Source organism: Poecile atricapillus, chromosome Z (assembly GCF_030490865.1).
Source record: "Poecile atricapillus isolate bPoeAtr1 chromosome Z, bPoeAtr1.hap1, whole genome shotgun sequence".
NCBI classification, from domain to species: Eukaryota; Metazoa; Chordata; class Aves; order Passeriformes; family Paridae; genus Poecile; species Poecile atricapillus.
In genome coordinates this window covers 16,133,689-16,155,133 of record NC_081289.1, presented here as the reverse complement: position 1 = coordinate 16,155,133, position 21,445 = coordinate 16,133,689, and the positions used below count along the sequence as shown (strand labels likewise).

Below are 21,445 nucleotides of genomic sequence, written 5' to 3'. Positions count from 1 at the left end.
CAGCTGCTCTCAAGATGCCCCAGCATAGTACTGACCACGTACTTCTTCCTCAGATAAATTACAATGAAAACATCTGAAATTTTAAGCACCAAGAGGAGTTCTCCCCAAAGAGTTTTAAAAATTCTGTCCAACTTTGTCACCTTCTAAGCTACCCCTTGCCTTCTCATACCTGTGCTTCCACAGCTGTGTAACTGATATGCAAGGCCATTCCTAAAGTCTCTGCTGAGGCTCAAACATAAAGCAATCCAAAGCTCCCTTCACCTATATTTTGTGGGAAAATAGATCAGAACCACTGCAAATATATTTCTGACCAACAGGGTGACCCCACCCTGCTCTTTGAAAGTGATTTTATTTGCCACTCATTTCCCTAACTTGCCTGGACAGGTTTTAATTGTTGCCCATAAAAAGTCTCACTTTCATCTGCAAATCATCACTCAAAGTGTCACTAGGAAACCTCTTTGCTTTGACTCCTACTGATGCACCCAGCTCTTTTTCCAGATGGCATTTTTATTATTGCTTTAATTCTACCCCCAAGGCTTCCTGTTCTTGTATTAGAAATAATATCAATTCTCTCTGGTCTCTTTTCTCTTCTGTGATTGATTCTTGCACTATGGATCTACATGAACAACAGTCAAAAATTTACACTTTGGAAGCTGGACCCATCCCATGATACCAGATTATTCTTAGTCAGAAGCAATTATGTCAATTCTGGAGACTTAAGGGCTGTTTCTGCCATAAAGAAAAGTTTGAGATGGTGATTTTTTTTATGCAGTCATTTGGAAATAGCTTTATAGAATCATTTAGGTTGAAAAATACCTCTAAGACTGTGTAGTCCAGTGAGTCCAAGAACTTGTGAATTCTTATTTTCCTGAAGCCAGGACATATCAAGCAGCAGGCGTTTTTTTGATGGCAGTTTTCAGAGAGAAGAGTGCTCAGTGGCACACTCATTTTATTGCTCTTGGGTCAGCAGATTTTCTTGTCTATGACTGATGTTTTTCTCTTGTGTTCATATTCAAGCCTGTACACCTTGCTCAGATGATGCTGAATATCTTTCTAAGAAGTTTCTTGGGTAACACAGTCCAGTTTTTATGCAGCTTTACCAAGTGTAAGTGCTTTGGGTGGTGACTTCTATTCCTCCAGTTATCAGGTTGCAGAAAGGAAGCAGGATTTTCTCCCTCACCTCCATTACAAATGAAGAACATTAATTATACTTATCAGTCAACAAGGTTCCCCCCAATGGGTGAGCATAACAATAATGCCAGCAAGTGTAAGACTCTCTTCAGCACAGTTTTCTCAAAGTGATAAATTCTATATCTTTAGACACGTACTTAAAATAAAACAACACAACATTTGACACATAGGAACCTTAATGAACTAACTAGCTTTGTCACTACTGGTGTAAGCCCAGTTACTGGGAGATAAACAAATATAAAACAATTTATGCATTGAACAGCTCACTAGATCAATGCTTATAAAAGAGTACTGGCCCAGAACCTGGAGTCTTGTATTCCACAATTTGTCAACAGCCTCACGCAAGTGGCTCCTCTGCTCGTGTCCCACCCCTTAATCCACTGTTTCCCTTCAAGCATACTTGAATCCATGCTTGAAAACTCAAACCAGCACCATCCCACTTCCAGCTCTGCTCAAGGAAAACAGTTCCATTAAGAGCAGCCTAATCACAGGGACAGTTTAATCCTGCACAGAAAGGAAATGGATCAGATGAAATGGAGAGTTTGACTCCAGCAGCCCCATGCACAGCACGGCCTCAAATGAGCTGTTATAGCCATGGTTTTACTGTATCCTAGATATTACAGGGGGAGGGGGTGTGGGACATTCATTGGTCCTTGCCTTCAGTGACAGAAAAACCTGTTCAACTACAAAAGTTAATACAGACAAGACTTAATTGCCTGCCAGGTCCTGACCTTGTTTTGTTTCTGCAAGAGAAGCCACTGCTAACACAAACTGAGCAAGCCTGTGAGCCAGACCCTGCAGCTGCCCAGGGACCATAGCAGTGCCCTTTCTGAGCAGCCAGGTGTCTGCCTCTGAGGGCTTTCTTGATCAAATTCTAATTTACCTTTTAATACTCCTGAGGATCTAGCCAGGGAAGTAAAAAAAATCTGAATTTGTATCCTATTCAACAGGTTATTTTAAAAAATTGTCTCATGACATCTTTGGAGTTTAAGTCCACAAATTTATGTGCATAGGACCTACATCTTAAAACATTTATACAAGAAATAATGTTATGAAGTTTTACAACGATTTTGTGAGGAAAAGAATATATCATATCATAGAATGGCCTGGACTGGAAAGGTCCTTAAAAATCATTTCATTCCAACCACCTACCATGGGCAGGGGCACCTTCCACTATCCCAGCTTGCTCAGAGCCCATCCAACCTGGCCTTGGACACTTCCAGGGATGGGGTATCCACAGCTCCCCTGGGCAACCTGTGCCAGGGCCTCACCACCCTCACAGGGAACAATTTCTTCCTGATATCCAATCTAAACCTCCTCTCTGTTGCTGTGAAACCATTCCCATTGTCCTGTCACTCCAGGCCCTTGTCAAGAGTCTCTCTCTATCCTTCCTGTGGGTTCCCTTCAGGCTGAACAATCCTAGTTCTCTCAGCCTTTCCTCACAGGGGAGGTGCTCCATTGCCTTAATCAGCTTGACCAGCCTGACACAAATAAATTGTTACCTCCTCACCACCAAAATTAAAAATTCATTAATTTTTCTGTATGCTATTTTGTACTTTTATTATTTAAAGGCAAGGTTATTCTTTATAAATAATATACTACATTAATACATATGGATATCTACAAAGATACCTGAAAATCTTATTTGAAACTTGGACCTCCTATATATAGTGAAGTGATCAGCTTTACAGTTCTCATAGCAACACTAAAATCTAAAATACTTATACATTGGTTCAGGACTTAGAAAACTTGTTTGACAGTAAAGTTTGACTTGCTAAGTTCTGTCTTCAACCTGGGAAGCATTATAGATGTTGCCCTACCTGATCTTTATATTGGCAAGCCTGATGGAAGACCTCAGTTTACTCCACTGAAACTCCACAAAACTCTCCACTACACTCTGACTTTTCTGCTCTCTGTAAAAGCCAAGCTCATTGAGCCCTGTCAAATTTGGAACAGGAGCTTAGAGATTGGCACCCTCACAAGTGCCCGACAGCAAAGCAAGGACAGTGCATCCAGCTGAAACTGAGACCACCTTAGCAAAAACTGATAACCTAAAAAAATTGTCCAAAACATCACTAACAGGCAGCTAATCTTTTTCACTCCACAGTTTGTTATTTTTGGTTGTTTTTTTTTTTAATAAAGGATTTTTTAAAACCCCAACTTTCTAGGAAGGCTTTAAACCTTTATTCTTTGATCAGAGGAGTGAAACTTGCTTAGTAATGCATATGAACCTTTTTCAGCATTCACAACTGAACAAAGATATGCTCTTAGTGTTTTCAAAAGTGATGTCCAGTCTTTCCTAAGACACTGGTTTTGCTTCCTCTCTTTTTTTATTGTTTCTGAACAGTAAAAAAATATTAGCCAGACTGAATATCAATATTCAGTATATATATTATATTATAAATATATATATACATATATATATACATATATATATACATATATATATATATATATATATAGCAATGAATAGCAGTAAAAAAAATATTAGCCAGAATATTTTAGCAAAGCACATGAGGGAGAAGATGGGGATATCCAAAAGCAAGAGAGCTTAGGAGCTGAGATTTTACAAATCAAGTCAGGTACTGCGAGATCCAGGACAAAACTATACTGCTCACATCCAACTTTGCTGCCCTCTAAAGCTGCCAAGTTAAATTTTCCACATCACAGTGCTCAACGTGACACAACTACCCAAAATTTACTCTTAAGAACTGGATTACTTTCTTCTAACCATGAGAAGCAGGTATAAGAAATCTGGGGCTTACTAAGGGTTTAAGCAGTTGTTTCCATATTTCTTTGTGCTTTCAACTGCCCCTGCAGCACTGATTAACTTGTGTGTGGCAAGTGCAGGGAATAAAAAAGCTGTTTGAAATTCAAACAAACCTCTAAGAAAATCAAGATAAGAAGCCCAAGCATTGAATCACAAGAAGTTTCTGTATTTTGAGTTTCATATAAAGAGCCTAATTTCAGGGTTTGTTTGTTGATTTTCCTTTTAAATGACATTGATTTTTATCTGTCAGAGGTCAAAGAACAAAAACTTGACTACTGTTTTAATATCATGCAGAAAAGAGCTGGAGAAAGCTTAACTTGGTGTCAAATCACAGAATCACAGAGCAAGCTGAGTTGGAAGGGACCCACAGTGATAACCACCACATTTGGATATGCTCTTCCAGCCTCCTGCCAAATATTTTCATATAAATTTCAACCCAGTACCTTCAGTCATGCAGTAACAATGACCTAAAGGGACATTTCAAATGAATTGCCCAAACTTTATTATATAAGAAGATTACCAAGTACCACAATTCGTTATATCTAACTTTTGTTGTTACAAAAAGTATCACAGGCAATCTTAAAACTGCAATTTTTTTCTGAGGAACTGGCATTTTACCACAGATATTCTCTTGGAGAAAACGATATAATTCATTTTCCTGGACAAAGTCAAAAACCTTTGGAACAACAAACAAATATTCAGGTATTTGAAACCTCAGCAGCCTTAGTAAAGGCCTCAAACATTTGAAATAGCAAAGTAAACAGTGGCAATGGCAAGCTGACTTCTTCCCTTTGAAAAGAATGAAGTTTGTCAGTAGCTTTCAGGGCTATTTTCTCTCAGCAGGGGCTGCAGATCTCTTGGTAACTGCAGCTCCTGATCCTCTTCAGCCCCACTTCCCTTCTAACGCTTGCTCTGCTCATTTCTCATCCTAAATCCATCAACACACCTCTCTTCCTTCTCTTCATCATCCAGTGAGGGAGCACTGGAAGGACAGGGGAGGCCACTTTCCTCACATTCTTTTCTGCAGCCTATAGCCCACTCTTCAGGGTCCTCTTTCCTTTGTTACTAAGCAATGATTAAGAACTGGTTTTAAATCACATGCTTTGGACAACAATTTGTTTCTACTCAACAGCAATCAAAACATGCAAACAAATGAGGATAAGAGGTAGACAGAAACTGAGGCATCCAGAGTCACAAAACCAGCAAAAAGAGCAACAAGACCATTCCTGACACAACCTTTTGGCTACCACAGCCCAAACAGTCCCTCAAAACTTGAAGCAGTACTTAACAGCAGACATGAACAAGTACGTTTTAACCCCTTGCTTTTCTTGTTTAACTCTGTTTCCAAAGCTTTACTTTGCAAGAATGCCATTTCTCAGTTTGTTTTGTATTTGAAGTGAACTGAGGCACTAAAACCAGAAATTATTTTTACTTCTCCCAGAGATAGGGAACACAAAGCAGTTGGACAACTGAAGCTCTCCTGTGACCCCCCCCAGGAAAGGAATCTGGAAATCCTGGGAACTGGGATTCAACTCCCATACAGGTGAAGGTCAAGTTGAGGGCTCTTGGTGCCCAGTGTCAGCAGACAGAAGTTGAAACCAGGTAAAACTGCTGCAGGTATCATGACAGCCCACAAAGTCTTAGGGTAAAATCCTTCCTCTACTTATATCTGCTAAACCCAGGCAAAACTTAACAGGGGCAGAGAAGCACAAGCCCTCCATGCTGGAGAGAGCCCTGCAGCTCAGGAAGGCTCTTGACACACATCTACAAGACTCTTGGATTTTTTTTAAATGGGGGTAACATGCTTTTTTGGTTTGGTTTGGTGGTTTTAGCTTTTTGGCTAATCCTGTTCTCCTGTTCAGAAAGGCTATTTTACTTGAAACTTTCCATAGCAAAACATTCAACTCCAGGCATCTACCCTGGGTCCCAAACATCAAGGTTTAGCACCATCAAACAGCTGAAATCAGGACCTGTGTCAAGAAGTGCCTACACATCTACATAGTGGTAGAATTGCTGGTTCAAGTAATTAGATGGAATCAGATTTACAAATAACAAATGAAGGCTTAAAGGAATCAGTCATAAGGGAGATTATGTCCTTAATGGAATTAAAATATGCATCTCTGGTCAAGTGACAAAACACAGCACAGACAAGGTGAAAACCTCCAACTACTGCTGATTTTATTTTCTCCATTTTGATATCAAGTGTATCAAAGTGATGGAGCTTCACCTGCATTCCTTTTCTGCTACAAGAAGTAGACCTTTCAAAGCAAGCAGGAACCAGACTTTCAAGTGCAGAGGACATGCCTTTGAGCTGTTTCCCAACAAACAGGCTCAGGCTCCAGACGAGCAGCACTGGCAGTGGAGGGTTCCAAAGACCTTGCCCTGCTGTGAAACACCTGGCTGAGCCAAGGTCCATGTGCCCCTTGGGAAACAATCTTCCAGGCTGGGCAAGTCAAAGATTGACTCACTTCTTTCTCTGCAGTATTTTTAAAATGCAGGGTAACTGTGGGTTCTAGTGACACCAAGAACCACGCAAAGGTGGTCTAGTTTAATCCCCTCACTATGTAAAAGCAAGCTAAAAAAGACTTCAGGTCACACAGGTCAAACAATCTCCCCTCTCTTTCCTGACTACTCCCCACATCGCACACAGCCCAGCTGAGAACTACAGAAGTTGTATGACCTGTCTCAGTCCAAAATACAAGTCCTCTCTTATTTCCAGTTACCAGCACACAGCTTACAGGTAAGCTCAGTTCCACATCAGTCAGTTCTTTCCCTAACCCCCATTTTCTCTCCAGTTCTCTCTGAGAATGAGCCCTTTGAACCAAGGATATTACATTTAAGCATACAGCCTCATAAATCATACTGCTGTAATTAAGTCGAATGTTATGTTCCCCTTCACTGAGGCTATGCTCGGTGAACAAGTAAAACTTCTGAAACAAACCTACTTCCCCTGGGGCTCAACTTCCCTGCTGCATTCCCCTGAGGCTGCTTTGTGGAAAGCTTTGTCTCATTGTTTATTTAAAGATGGCACTGCTGTTAGAGTATTTGAAACAAGCATCAAAATAAGGTTGTTATAAAAGCTGGAGCACTGCCTAATTGCTGGTGAGAGTGGATAATTACAGAGGATATGAGCTTTGATATATGGATTGAATAGCAAGGTATGCAAGATACAGAGGTGTATTTATATGCCTACATCTCCACTTACATGGCATTTATTGTAAGATCAATGAAAGTAGTTAATAATGCATCTAACAGAGCTTATTAGTTATCACAGAAAATAAATACATTGTGCAGCTGAAAAGGGTACATCACCATATATTTAAAGCAGCTGCAGAATTCAGACCAGGGCTGCTGCATTAGAAAGACAACCAAGAGAACATATTCCTGAAAATGCCAATCCCACAGAGTATTTAAGAAAAAAATCAGAATCATACAATCAAAACTGTCAAATTTCAATGGTTCTAACAGTCTAAAGTACCTAGGAAACAAAACATGCAAGTGCTTTTTCCCACAGAAAACCTGAAATTCATACTCCCGTCTCTCTTTTAGATATTATTTGATTCTTTATGTGTCAGAATCAAATTATGATTAATTCTAGTTATGCCACTCTCACTTTCTTCGGGCTTTTTATTCTTTCCCAACTAATTACCTTTTTCCAGCTGGCACATGAAAGAAAAATTTGCTATTAATTAAGGGAGGGATACTCTGTTCCTTAACCATAGCTTACACATACAGACAGCAGGAGAGAAAGGTTGAAAGAATGAGTGCACTGATGAAAACACTACATTGGTGTCCCAGAAGCATCATCAGTCACTACATCTTTTCCCTTAGCACCATTTCTGAAGCCACCAAGATGACATGTTTTAGCCTTTGCTACACTTGCAACATTTTCATTTATGCTGCTTCTAAAGCACTTTTTACTTAATCTTGTCTCTTCACAGAGTATGATTGACTCAACCCCTCTGTGAAGCCCAAGTTCAACAAAACAACTAATTCACAAAAACCCAGTGAAGAAGCCTAAATAAATCCAGGATGTTTCGAGTAAGAAAGTTCCAGCAAGCACTTCTACAACTTAAGAGAAGTTGTTGAAGAAAAATCAACATTACATGTAAGGAAATGAGTCCAAAATATTTTACAGCACAATTTTTGCTGCTAATTAGAAGTAAGTCTCAGCACCCCTCATCATCCAGGGCCATCTATCACGGAGCAGGTGGGTCCTGCTGCATGCTCCATTAATTATGTTCCAGGAGATCTCTCACTGCACATTTATGGAGGTGAGACAGGAATGCAGCTCCCCATGGTGACTAACAGGCCCATCGTCAAACTGATCCTCATCATTGTCATTACTTTTTTTTTCCCACCTCTCCAGGCAAGAATATTTTCTTCCCCTCATTGAACTGATAGGTGATTAATGCATTTTTAATTGCCTCCATGCATCATTGATAGCATTCACAGCCAAAATACTGGGAAAGGTGGTCTCAACATCAGCCTAGGATAATGTGAGATCACTGAACTCATTGCCTGGCCCTGCCACACATCTCCTGTGGGACATAAGGCCTCCAGAAGCCAAAACACACTAAAAGCTAAAGAAATAAGGGAAAACCCTACAGAGTAAGCACAGCTTAATGATCCACTATGAAACCAATGACAGAATGCTACCAATGGATGTAAATTGCTTTTCCCAAACATTGCCTCAACTATAAGCTCATACATCCAAAAGCATTTTCATTTCTTAAAAGGAAGGAGGGCAGGTGAGGAAACCCAGAGTGCCTTGAGGTTGGAAAAGGCAGACTACACATCATCAGCACCTCAAAGCAGCATCTAAACCCAGAGAAAGCCCAAAGCCAAGCAGAAAAAAAAAGAGCAGGAAATTTCTTGGGCTCTCAGTACCTCAAGAATCCAAAGGTCTGCAGTAGCCAACAGGGAATGCTGAGGCCTGAAACCCTCTCCTTTACCATGATCCAGAGATGCTCCTCTCCTTGCAGGATCCACAGCCTGGAACATCCTCCTGGAGACAGATGGTTACACCTCTTCTTCCAAAACTGAGCAAAACTGCTCTCTCTTAATGTATAGACCAAGGAGCAAAAATTGGAGCAGCAGTGCCCAACTTCCCTGCTCCCATTCCACCCTACGGCACTAAGCCCAGATGCAGAAGAGAGGTTCAGTTTCCTCTTCTGATTAAGAGGGTTCAAAGCTGAAAGCAGAGCCTTCATGCTCACATCCAATAGCTGTTTATAACACTGAAACCATTCAGAGACAAGGAGGGCAAGGACACAGGCTCCTTCCACCTCCAAGAAGTGTTCCAAGCCTTTGAGACCCACTTACAGAATGTAGTTCCAGCAATTCTCAAACCCTTTTTGTAGGGGCAGGTGTGGAAAGGCACTCCTGCTCTCATCTAGCACCACTCAGCATGCTCACATGGACACAGGGCCACAGATCTCTATCTCCTAAAAAGAGGTCATTTATACCTCCTAAACTACACCAGAGCAAGATTTCCACACTCAGGTTATAGTATATATTAACCTGGTCCAACACATGATCTGGACAGCTCAGCTACACCTTCCTCTTGGCTTTTAGTTTCCTGGGAACACTACGTAAAAATGTTGGCAAGTGAGGGAAAAATACTCCAAAATTCAAAAAACAGCCTATGCTTCAAAATCTCCTTCAAAACTCATGTGTTGAGCTGGATCAAGCTTTCAAGGAATGATGTCTGCTGACATGAAGGACTTGCTTTGCTTGGAGAAGTGCCTTTTTTACCTTCTTTATAGAATGGCCTTGCTCATGCTTTGTTTAAGAAAAAATTAGCCTTTGACAGCTTCAAATAAACAGGACTCACTCTCTGCTAAACAGTCACTAGCCCTGAGCTGGATTTCAAGTTTTTGAAACAGCATGAGACTCCCCAGTGGGCTCAGTAGTTTAAGAGGGGTGCTGGGTAAGCTTTCAGAACAGCACTGAGCAGTCCGAGCAAGAGTAATCAAACAAGGATTCACGTCAGTCAAATGAAGCAAGTAATCATTCCCAATCCTACCCCACTTCATCCTTACCAACTAGAGGCACCTTTGGAAGGTGAGGCCTCCTCTTTCCAGAGATTTGCAGAGAACCTGCAGGTATGCAGAAGGTGCAGGTGTTCAGCAATGGTTGCACACCAAAAGTGCAGCTGGCTTTTTCCCTGAACATAAGAGGTTTTTCTGCCTCCTGTGTTGCTGCAACCAGACAAAAGGCAGAAATTGCAATGGCTGGCACAGATAATGTCACTTGGCATCATCATTTTAAATTTCAGACCACCAGCATAGGGGTCAGCATTCCCATTGAGTAGCCATGGGAGTTTTCCACTAGAGACTTCAAGCTTCCCAGAGCTCCTCCACTTCAGCCTCTTGGTTCTGCAGCTGCCTTTACCGTGCCAGGGAACAGGGCACAAAAAAGCTGTACTGAAAAGCTGACTGAGGTACATCAGCATTCTTGAACTCCTGTCTCATCCCAGATAGTTTTCTTGAGCTGGGTATTCTGGCTAAAAGTGAGCCTGGATAGAAAATGTTGGCACAAGCTCATTTGTTTCTTCTAGTAAAGAGCTCCCATGCGCCCTAGGCAAGCCTGGATCTTGGCTTCTCCTCTATAAAACTGGGAGTAAATGTCCTTCCTTAACTCTGAGGGATCAGAGGAGGATCAGCAGTCTGAATCCTGTGATGGGGCAAAGCCAACATGTATTCAAGTGACATTTGTACAAGCACCAGTCACAGCCGGGACATCCATGACATGAGCAGGTGTTCTCAGAAAGGAGGAACACAATGAAAAGCAAAAGCACAGCACACTCCACTTCCTCTGGATAGCAGAGCCCAGCAATGAGACACAACACCACCACCAACCAACAACAGACCATGCCAGCAAAAAAGGAAGTGCTGGGGAGAACAAGAATAAGAAACAATATCTAGCAATTAACAGCTGCAGAAAGCAAAATTTTCACATAGAATTTAAAGTTGTAAGAGTCAGCAAAACAAAAGATGTGAGACAGCATGGGGACTCACGGAGAGACAAGACGCCAAATTAACAAATAGAGGAACACACCATGGAAAAACACTTGTCAAGAGATCAAAAGAGTGAGCAGCAAGGATTGGATGCAATAATAAGATTTCAAAAAATATAAAAGGACCTTGAACACCAGCTCTTTTCCAGCAACAGCAGCACACCAAGTTAACCTAGACATTCATTGTTTGCATTTTCACACCAACAATCCTCCCATGGCAGGGATCTCAGAACACAGGGAGACTAACACAAACACAGGAGCGATACCCAGGCTGTGATTAACTTGCCTTAGCAAGTTTCACTGCTACTCCGAGGGTACCACTAATGTTTAAGCAGATATTTACTAGAGTTTGACCTGCCTTGCCAATCGCGTCACTTACAACCATGCAGCACAGGAGCTGTTTCCACTGGCAAAGGTTTCAGGACATGCCACAAAGTCACTGAAGCTTCTGCAGTTCTCCTACAAACATCAGAGGGAACAAATGCACCCTCGGGACAGGTCACCGCAACCGAACTACAGGATGGTTTTAAATAATGTATCAACGTAAAGAAATGTATCAATATATCTCCGTCATTCTGCGCTGAGGCTTTCCCTCCCAAAGGGAATTCCAAAGGGGTCATTTTAAGCGGTCGCGGTTAATAAAAACCTGAAACAAGCAGCAGTTCAGTGAAGTAGCCACGGCTAAAATACATCTTTTCACTTCGCAAAGAGAAAGAGCTCACGGGAAAAGAATCCCCATGAAGCTAAACATCTGATTATAAATATCTCATCACTGACAACCAGATTGTGCTGGACACAAACCTGAAATGAAGGGATGCACATTTAACGAGCTGGTAACGACGATGAGCAAGAAAGCAAATGTTTTGCCTTTTTATGTCTTTGTCAAAAATTCTCGGGTGGGCAATTAAACTTAATTAATTAATTACTTAAAAGGTCGGCTATACGTAAAGACCGCAGGAAGGCTTTTGGGCAGGGCAGAGAGCGAGCTCTGGTGCTGCGCTCGGGGGCGCAGCCCCGGCAGAAGCCGAGCGGGGATCCCGGCACCGCCGCCGGCACCGCGGCCGCCCGGGCCCCGCTCGGGAACTTCTCTCATCTCCTGCCGCTCCCCATCACTTCCTACTTTCCCCGCTCCGCCGAGCAGCGCTGCCGCCCCTTCCTGTGCCGCTGCCGCCGGCGCTGCCCGCGGGCCGGCTCCGCGCAGCGCGCACGGCTCCGCCGCCCGGCCCCACTCACCCCAGCGTGCTGATGAACCCATTGACGGAGCCCTCCGCGTACAGGGACACGATGTCCCCGATGTATAGAAAGCTGGACATTTTCTCAGACATTCTGGTTCATTTTTCAGCTGGGTTCCGCGCTCCTCCCCTTCGAGGTGAAAAAAATAAAATAAAATAAAATAAAATATTGAAATAAAATCAAAGCAAATGACAGCGATCCGTAGGAAGGCCGGGGGCTGGGGCGAGCGGGTGGAGGGGCTGAGCGCGGCCCCTGAGGTGCCGAGAGGGCTGACAGGAGCGCGGTGCGCCGCTCGGCACGGCCCGGCCCCTGCCCGCCCCCCGCGCCTCCGCCCACCCCCGCCCCGCCCCGCGGGCAGGGAACCGGGCCCCGGGCAGCCTGGGAGAAGGGCTGCCGAGACCCCCGGTCAGTGGTTCCCCGGGCGGCTCCCCGGGCTGGAACCCTCGGCTGGAACCCTCTCAGCAGAGGCTGAGGGGCGCAGAGCCGAAACCGGGGCCGTGAGGGGATTGCGACTCTTCCCCACAGCCGCCCTCTCTGCCGAGAGAGTGGGCTTGGTGTGGTCGCCAAAAGTGTCACCCTCTCTTTCATGGCTTGCAAACTTAAGGAACCACAGCTCCTTTAGTTAATGTTTTTAATGAGAAGCAGACCATGCTGCCGTGCTGTGCAGGAGTTCACAGAGTCACAGAATCACAGAATGGGTCAGGCTGGAAGGGGCCACAGTGGGTCAGCTGGTGCCATCTCCATCTCCTGCTCCAGCAGGGTACAAGATTGTGTCCAGACAATTCTGGAATATTCCCACTGAGGAGACTCCCCACCCTCTCTGGACAATCTGTTCAGGGCTCAGTCACTGCCCAGGACAGAAGTTCTGCCTCATCTCCAGGTGGAATTTCCTGGGATCAGTCCCTGCCCGTTCCTCTGGTGCTATTGCTGGGCCCCCCGGAGCAGAGCCTGGGCCCTGCTCTGAGCCCTCCCTGCTCACAGGGACACCCAGGGCTGAGGGCCCCTCTCAGCTGCGGCTCGTCTCACCCCCAACAGCATACATTCCCATAAGAAAATTACCACCAATTTAACAATACAAAACCCCACCCTCAATGTAGAGAGCACTCTGGAAGCCCTTTCTGCCCAGGCCACTGCAGCCTCCCCATGCTCACCAGAGTGGGGCTGCCAGGGCTGCCCAACACACCCAGCTGGAAGAGGGCACAGTTGCCAGAGAGGCTGCAGCCCACGCCTTGGTGGCCAAAGGGGGCTGCACAAACCCCCTCTGCTTCAGTTCACTCCAAAACCAAGCCCATCAAACCACCATTCCAGTACTGGATGGAAGTGAACTCTTATTCTTAAAAATATTGTGCATTCTCTAAAGAAAAATGTGATTTTCACTAACAGTTCTAAGAATCAAGCTATTTCTACTTGTTATGATTTTTCAGGTGTAATTTACCAAACTGAGACAGCTCTCCTAATTACAAGGAAACTCAGTATTGTTAACCACTGTATTTTAAAAAAATACTGTTTGGGATAAAAAGTGAAAAAAAAAAATAGCTCAGGTCTAAGTGCCTGATCAAGTACTAATTCTGAAATTTTAAGAGTATTAATCTAGTTGCAGGAGTGTGCAGACTGCTGGTAGCGAGTAACAAGCTGAGGGTTTCACACTTAGATTTAATCTCTCAGATCTATAACTTCCAACTTTATTGCACTTCTGAGCATAAATTGTTGAGATCAGAAATGATGCGTCTCCAAATTTAAAAAAAAAGGGTCTTACCATCTAGATGTATGTTATGCCATTCTAGAGGTTCCTCTTTTGCTCTTTTATGATGAATATATTGGGTTTGCCACTTTCTTTTGTACCTGCTGGGATACAAAGACACCAGCAAAGACCCCTCCTATGGAGACATGCTGAGAGAGTGGGATTTGTTGAGCCTGTGAAGGCTCTGGAGAAACCTTACAGCACCTCCCAGTACCAAAAGGTGGCTTATAAGAAAGCTGGAGAGTGACTTTTTACAAGCACATGGAGTTATAGGAGAAGGGAGAAAGGCTTTAAACTGAAAAAGCGTGGGTTTAGATTGGAGAAGAAATTGTTCCCTGTGAGGGTGGTGAGGCCCTAGCACAGGGTGCCCAGAGAAGCTGTGGCTGCCCCATCCCTGGCAGTGTCCCAGGCCAGGCTGGATGGGGCTCTGAGCAAGTGGGATAGCGGCAGGTGGCCCTGCCGATGTCAGGGAGTTGGAACTGGATGATCTTTAAGATCCCTTCCAGCCCAACCCATCCTGTGACTCTGTGTACACACATATACAGACCCGAGATCTGACACTGATCTATTTTGATTTGACTTCCCCAAATTCTTCCAGCTCAGTCTCCTGGAGTCACCACAGTTGTTAAATCCTTCTTGGAAAAGCCATATGAAGACAACAGGTGCCAGAGCCCTCATTCAGGAACCAGCCCTTGCACAGGAAAACAAAATATGAGGCCCTTCAAACTGCCCCAAACACACACAGCAAACCCCAAAGCTGGGCTAATTTAAAACACACCAGAATTAGAAACTGAAAGTCCAAGCAGCACAAGGCACCAGAAGGCAGAGAAGCTCTGGCTGCCTGCCCACGTGCTGACTACGTGAAATGCATTGACCCAGGGGCCCCCAGGAGCCACCACACAGAGGCCTCAGGTGTTTTATTTCATGGAAATGTGGTTCTGGACAGCTTGAGCTGAGCAGCAAAGGCTTTACAATGCATTGACAATATCCTTTGCCCTCCTGACCCTGTTTATCTCAGCCATTTTATACCAGGCTCTAATGGCCTAATTAAGATACTTTAGCCGGGGCAGTTTCACATTTCCCAGCAGTAAATGAAATCCTGGCATGCCTTAAATCAGTGGGAGTATTCCTGAGAATGAACTTCAGAACTTGGCCAAGCAGCAGGATTGTCTGTCCTTGGTGTGCCTGGGAGCAAAGCCCCACTTGGGACCATTCTTTCAGGAGGGGACAGCTCTGTTGCCTAAACACAGGTTACTGGGGCTGTTTGAAATGCCCTTTGGTACCTGAGACGTCCCTGTGCATTGCCAGGAGCGAGGCAGGACTGCTGTGTCCTTGACAGCTCTGCCTGCATGGGGAGAAAGGGGCCCACAGGTTTTGCCATTACAAGAAGGTTAATTCAGGTCACTTTAGAAAATATTTGGCATATGCTTGCCGTGGCAAAGCTGGAAACTGATAGGAGTCCTACACTTGCTTCTTCCCTCCCCCCCAACCCTGCCACCTCCCCCCAAGGAAATCAAGGCACAAGCTGCTCTCTCCCTCACTTCTAGGCTTGTTCATCTTGGCTCAGGCTGGATGGTGCCAGCAGCTGAACACAGTTGCCACCTCGCACCTCTCAGTGATACACATGGAATGAACTGGAAATCTCAACCCAAGCAGAGAAAGCTGTTGACTAAAAATGAGTCCTGTGAAATCAGCAGTTTTGCAGAAAAGGTCACATCCCGAAGGCAGTTGAGTATTTAAGCATCATTTTAAACATGTGCCATTGAAACACTCTGATAATCTCATTGAAGTTACCAGGTGATTTGTATGCTCAAAATAAACCAGCACTTACCCACTTTTGTAGACCAGGTCTTAAACTGGTAGAAAGATTACCCTGGAAAAGCAGACCTGAGGAACCCTAGCTCTTCTTCTCATTGCATACAGGAAACATAAGTAGTGACAATCCTCCAGCATTTTTCACAAGCATTAACTCTCTTCTATTAAATATAATGATTATGCCTCTCTAGTTTTATGAAGATGGTATCTGGAAAAATTTAATTAAAATGAAAGAGATTTTGTCATAACAAGTCTACATAGGAAAAGATAAAACAGGGTCAGAGATTAAAATGGAACATTGCTTCATTTATCTGGAGCAGAAATACACCAAGTGGGTTATTTGGATAAATATGGATATTTTTACTACAGTTTTAACCTTGTAATTACCTGCAGGGTGAAGGTGAGGCTACTTAGTCAATAACTAACTGGGATATGTTTTCCATCAGTTACCTCTGGTAATCTTTTGTTCCAAAGCTGGGAATGCAAGTTTTGCTGTGGAACAGGACCCAGATGCAGGCATCATCAGCTAGTTGACATCTAGCTGACAGATGCCCTGGTGCACATATTCCTCTGTACATTGTAAAAGTGAGGAAGTCTTCTTTTCTCAGCTCTCATTTCTAGTATATTACTTATTTTCAGAGAAGAAAATATTCAACCAATTTCTGCAGTGGTACTTTGACATTAAGTCTCTTTATAGAAGCATTTGACTGTGTTTTAATGCAGGGAAATTTTACCTGATGTCTAGGTCCTAGATTTTGATGTTCATTTCAGTGCTGAGACACAGAGGAGAAGCAGCTTATCCACAGAGAGGTCAACACAAAAACCCCATTCCAGCACTGAGCACCCACCTTAGATGTGAAAATACACAATATTAGAAGGTCTTCAGACTCCAAAAACTCACTGAGTTAAACAGGCTGATGTCATCCTATTCCTGCTCTTTTTCCACCCCTCACATCTTAGGAAGATGTCTGAATTTCCTGCTCGCCTTGCCTAAACAGGGGAGGCTCCTGACAGAAACTGAGCTTTTTATGCATTTGAAAATTGTCTGATTGGAGAGGTTTTAATCTCACACCTACACAGCCTCCCTGTTGGATGAAGTTACAGATACATTGGCCACTCCAGGGAAGCAAACTGAACCAACCAGAGGCTTATACAACAGGCAGCATTGATGTTTGTTTTCTCAAGAGCAGAGGATAGTTCTTTCCAGCTGCAGGGGTAAAGGGGGAAGAGAAGAATGCCTCTAACTGTTTTAATACAATAGATGGAGATGGGAGCAAGCCAAAATCCAAGCAGGCACCTCAGAGCATTAGCATGAAGCTATATGAAAGTTTGGACTCAAAGCCTTGGGTTTGTTTCTTATCTTTCTTATACACAAGTAAAAAAATAACAATAGAAAAAGAAAAAAGAAAGAAAATAAATTCCCTACATTTCAGTATTTAAAATCCAACTCTGATTTTAAGGCACATCTGTAGCTGGAGTATTTTTAATAAACTTGTCACAAGCAATGCACAATTAACAGCTTACTTGAGGAAGGCCTGTTTTTTCAAGGCACCCAATGAAGTTTCCCACAGCAGCTGAAGACACCCAGTACTTTGCAGATGTTCATATATGAGCCAGCCAAGCTCTTTCCTGAGCACAGTGGCATTTGAAAACTCTGGGATGTATAAAATCAGTGTGACTTGGCCCACAGGTTGGATCACAGAGCTCCAGAACAGCTCATTTTGACAGTACCCGCACACAGGAATTGATTTACTGCTGGTAGAGCTTTGCTTTACTTTACCTATAGCAAATGTCAGAGCAGGAGCTGATTTCTTGAGAGATAGCCAGCTGTGGGGACTCATTTTGCCCTTTTTCTCCTTGTGAGACTGCTCTTTCTGATGCTGTTTCAAACAATATGTTGGTATTGGAGCCATACAAAATACCAAATATCTGGTTAAAAAAAAATTACACCAACAGAATACCCCTGGGGAAAAAGAGGCCTGATGGAGATAAATGTGATTTAGTAACATAATAAAGCAGTGAATCATGCAAAATAAGCATCATTACTTCGTTGAGAATAATGAGAAAACCAGAATATGGAGCTTTCAGTGCTGGTTTACCTACTTCATTCAACCTGGCTTAGGCAGGAACAGGAAATTCCAGCTCAATTCCTAACACCTTGTCTTGTAAAGGATTTTCCCTTGGAGGGAAACACTTTTTTTTTAATGTTAGAAAATGAACACGTCTTGCAGGCGACCTCTTGGGGGTTTCACTAGGAAATGGGTGTGAGATTTGTATCCTCACTGCCCAGGCACACTGGGTCACATCTTGGTGTGAATGAACAGACAGGAGCTGTCTGATTTGCTCTTTGCTACACCTGAATTTACAAGAGCTAATGTACATATTAATTCAAGTATTTAAATAATCACTGCCAAAGAAACAAACCTAGAAATGAAGAAAAATACCTTAAGTAAAAGAGTATAGATTAAAGAGGAAGCTTGGCCACCCTTGTAGTTGTGGCACAACACAGCAGCTATGTAAATAAACTCCTGAGAGCAGCTCCAAGCCATTCCAGTGAAGATATTTCCCCTTGCCATACATTCGAGCCTCTCTGAAATCAGTTTCCAACTGTTCCACCACCAAAGCTGTCCATTCAAAGAGCCAAACATGAAAATCCAACCAAAGCAGAAAGCACAATGTGCCTTTCTCTGAAAAAAGAAAAAAAAACCAGCCCAAACCAACCCCTGCAGAAAGGATGCTTTATTTAGAGGGTTCAGGAAGTTGAAGCGTTGCCTTCTATCAGCTCCCGACCGCAGAGCGAGCATCAGGAAGCACACGAAAATGAACTCACTATTCCTGCAGGGAGCAAGAGCCAGCGGCTACACCGGGTTTGCTTCAAGCCTTGCAGCCCTCACTGCCAGCCCCCACAGGCTTGTTAATCAGCCACTGTCTCCTGGGGCTGCTGTGCTGCTTGGCTGCTTCAAAATGAAGCCTTTCCCTAACAAATAGAGGAAGGGGCACATCCCTTGTTTGAATTTTCTCTTTTGCCAGCTGTCCTGAGACTTCAGAAATCTGAAAATGCAAGGGGAAAAGTGAATCATCATCAGAAAAGGGGGGAAAAAAGCCTTCTATAGAGGACAGTGACTGTAAAAAGCAATTGTGTTTTGAGTGCTGTCAATAATACTGGCTGGCCCAATGGCAGCAGTTACAGTGTGAATACAGCATCAGCAATATACAGCACTTATTTAAAATAAATATATTTTAAACCATGCAAGCAATATTCCACGTGAAGTCAATGTTGCCATTTTTTTTCAACTACAAAAATGAGAAAATTTTGCAAAAACTTCCACAGTAGAGTCTAAGAAAAGCAACAGTTCTAGTAAGAGGTCGAAAAAAATGCAGCTGTATTTCCAAGCTGGATAAAGTAGCAATTGTTTAGCAGCTAACTAAAAAAGTGAAAAATATCTGTAATTGCTGTATGATTGCAGTTTAATTGCAGCCATGGAGCTTGGAAAGCATACCTGAGGAAAACCGCCCTACCTTTCCTAATTTTATCATGCAGAGACACAGGAAAGATGCTTCAAACCTGTGGAAGCTTTTTACTTCAGGACTGCTTAAAAAGCCTTGTGCTTTTGATGTTTTTTTCTGATCAGCAATTTTCTATTTCCTTTCTGAAAAACTTTTGCAAAATAAACAGAGCTCTATTTTTTTGCCAGAGTTGTCTCCTTTCACCAGCATGCTGGCCATGTTTGGAGTGATTAAAGAGGGCTGTGGACAGCTTTTTTCTTTTTTGGGGCACATTAAAAATTACTGGGGGGGGCGGAAATTGTGATCAGTTTTGGTCAAGCAGCTGCCACCAGGCCCATCCTTCATGGGCCACACTGGTATTTCTACTTTCTGGTCCAGGTTCAGGCAAGGAAACATCAGGAAAAACAGCTTTTTTTCAGGAGAACCAGTCTTCCCTTATAAGAGCAGGGGCCACATATCTTCACCTTAAGCCCATTTTAGCTTTCAGATGGGTAAAATAAACACAATTTTAGGGAGTCAAACACAAGTCAACAGGCTTTGGGTAATTGGCACTGCATTTCCAGAGAAGTTGTTTAGGGAGTTGTGGAGTCATTAAAACCCATTTAAAGCCATTGCTCCTCTCCCTCTCCCCAAAAATTAGTGTTTCTCAGAAATGTGTTGGGAAGGGAAAATTAGAGATCAGGAATTCTATTGGTCACTGTGTCTTGAGATTTTTTTGGATGGGGAGGTCTAAGAAATCCTCTCTGACAGTCTCAAGCCTCCCATGCCCTCACCTCTGATCGGTGTTGGCTCTTTCCAAGGTCATTTCTACTTTTACCTCTCCCAAATGCAGATTACTTTCCAGGACACTGGAATTATTTAATTAGCACAGCCAAATGACTGGGCTGTGATTCCAAGTAGACAGAAAATATATTTTATGGGAAATATGGACCAAGATTTGTGGTTCACACCACCATTATTTCAAACTGATTTTATGCTGAGATGAAGGAAGTACCCTATATGGGAGATGTTCTCAAAGGATTTCTGTCATCTCAGCCCATCTGTGCCCAGGAAATGAGAGCCTGACTAAGAATAAGAAAGAAGAAACAATTTTGTTGGCTTTTTTATAAATTAACATTATATATTACAAATAATTAATTATGGACATCATCAAAACATTACAGCACATTTGGATTCCCCAGACTGGAGTGTCTCTCTTCCTACCAGTCCAGAATGCAGTGGGCTGAAACAAAAATCTTATCTAAAAGTATGTTGAATGCTGAACTGCTAAATTTATCTGGAATTTAAAAAAAATCAAAACAAACAACAAAAAAACCCCTGCATACTAATTCCATGGAAATACTTGATTTGCTTTTTCATTTAGGAATGCCTTGTGCATTTTCCTCTGTCTCCTACCAGTATTTAACATTGTATTAAAGGTGTAAGACATGAGTCAGAAAAAAACTGCTTTATGTTCATGTCTTGTCCCTGAGAACTGGCGGGGTTTTGTTTGCATTTATTTTGTGAGTAGTTTTTAAATATGTTCCTCGTTTGGGTGTCTTCCTTAGCCACAACAAAAGTTAGCAGAACAGCTGAATTCTGAAAAGCTGAGACATGCAATTTCATATCCTCTGGCATCATAAGATTTAAATAGATCCATGATGTGGATACTTGATGAAATAAATCCCTGTTTCAGTGGATTTCACCTAAATCGGTGAAATAACCTCCTGTTTGATGTTTTGCATCTCTGCAGCAGTGGAAGTTAGAAATATAAAATGTGTTTAGGAGATTGGATTTTAACTAATCCATAGGCAACCACAAACGAAGTTCACTAAAAAAGCAGAACCATCACCCACCAATTCTATTTTGTCAACCCAAAAAAGGAAAAGTTAGCAGTAGATTAATTATTTTACCAGTGAAACTTGTTTTTGCTTAAAAAATACAGGAGAAATGCATATTGTTACCATGTCACAGGCAAAGAAACTGCTGGAGATGGCTAATAAACCCCAACATTTAAAACACACATGGATACATTTCACATTGCACTTGATATTATCTCCTCAGTGATCTGCAGAGATATTAAAGTGCTGGTTGAAAACAGATGCATGACATAAAAGTGAAGCCTGCCCTCTGACATCAGCACAATTAGCACCTCTGTTTCACAACCAGGCTGGGAACTGTCACTTCT

At 42.9% G+C, this 21,445-nt stretch overlaps 1 protein-coding gene across 1 annotated transcript in view; it reads right to left on the bottom strand.

Moving 5' to 3' along the window:
• The window catches only part of LOC131592968 (inositol 1,4,5-trisphosphate receptor type 2-like), a 241,875-nt gene extending 229,425 nt beyond the window's left edge, over nt 1-12,450 (bottom strand). Inside the window, exon 1 of the mRNA XM_058864988.1 lies at nt 12,216-12,450. Coding sequence (XP_058720971.1) covers nt 12,216-12,307 — 92 coding nt within the window. The 5' untranslated portion in view covers nt 12,308-12,450. The remainder of the gene's footprint in view (nt 1-12,215) is intronic.
• Between the last annotated feature and the right edge of the window lie 8,995 nt (nt 12,451-21,445).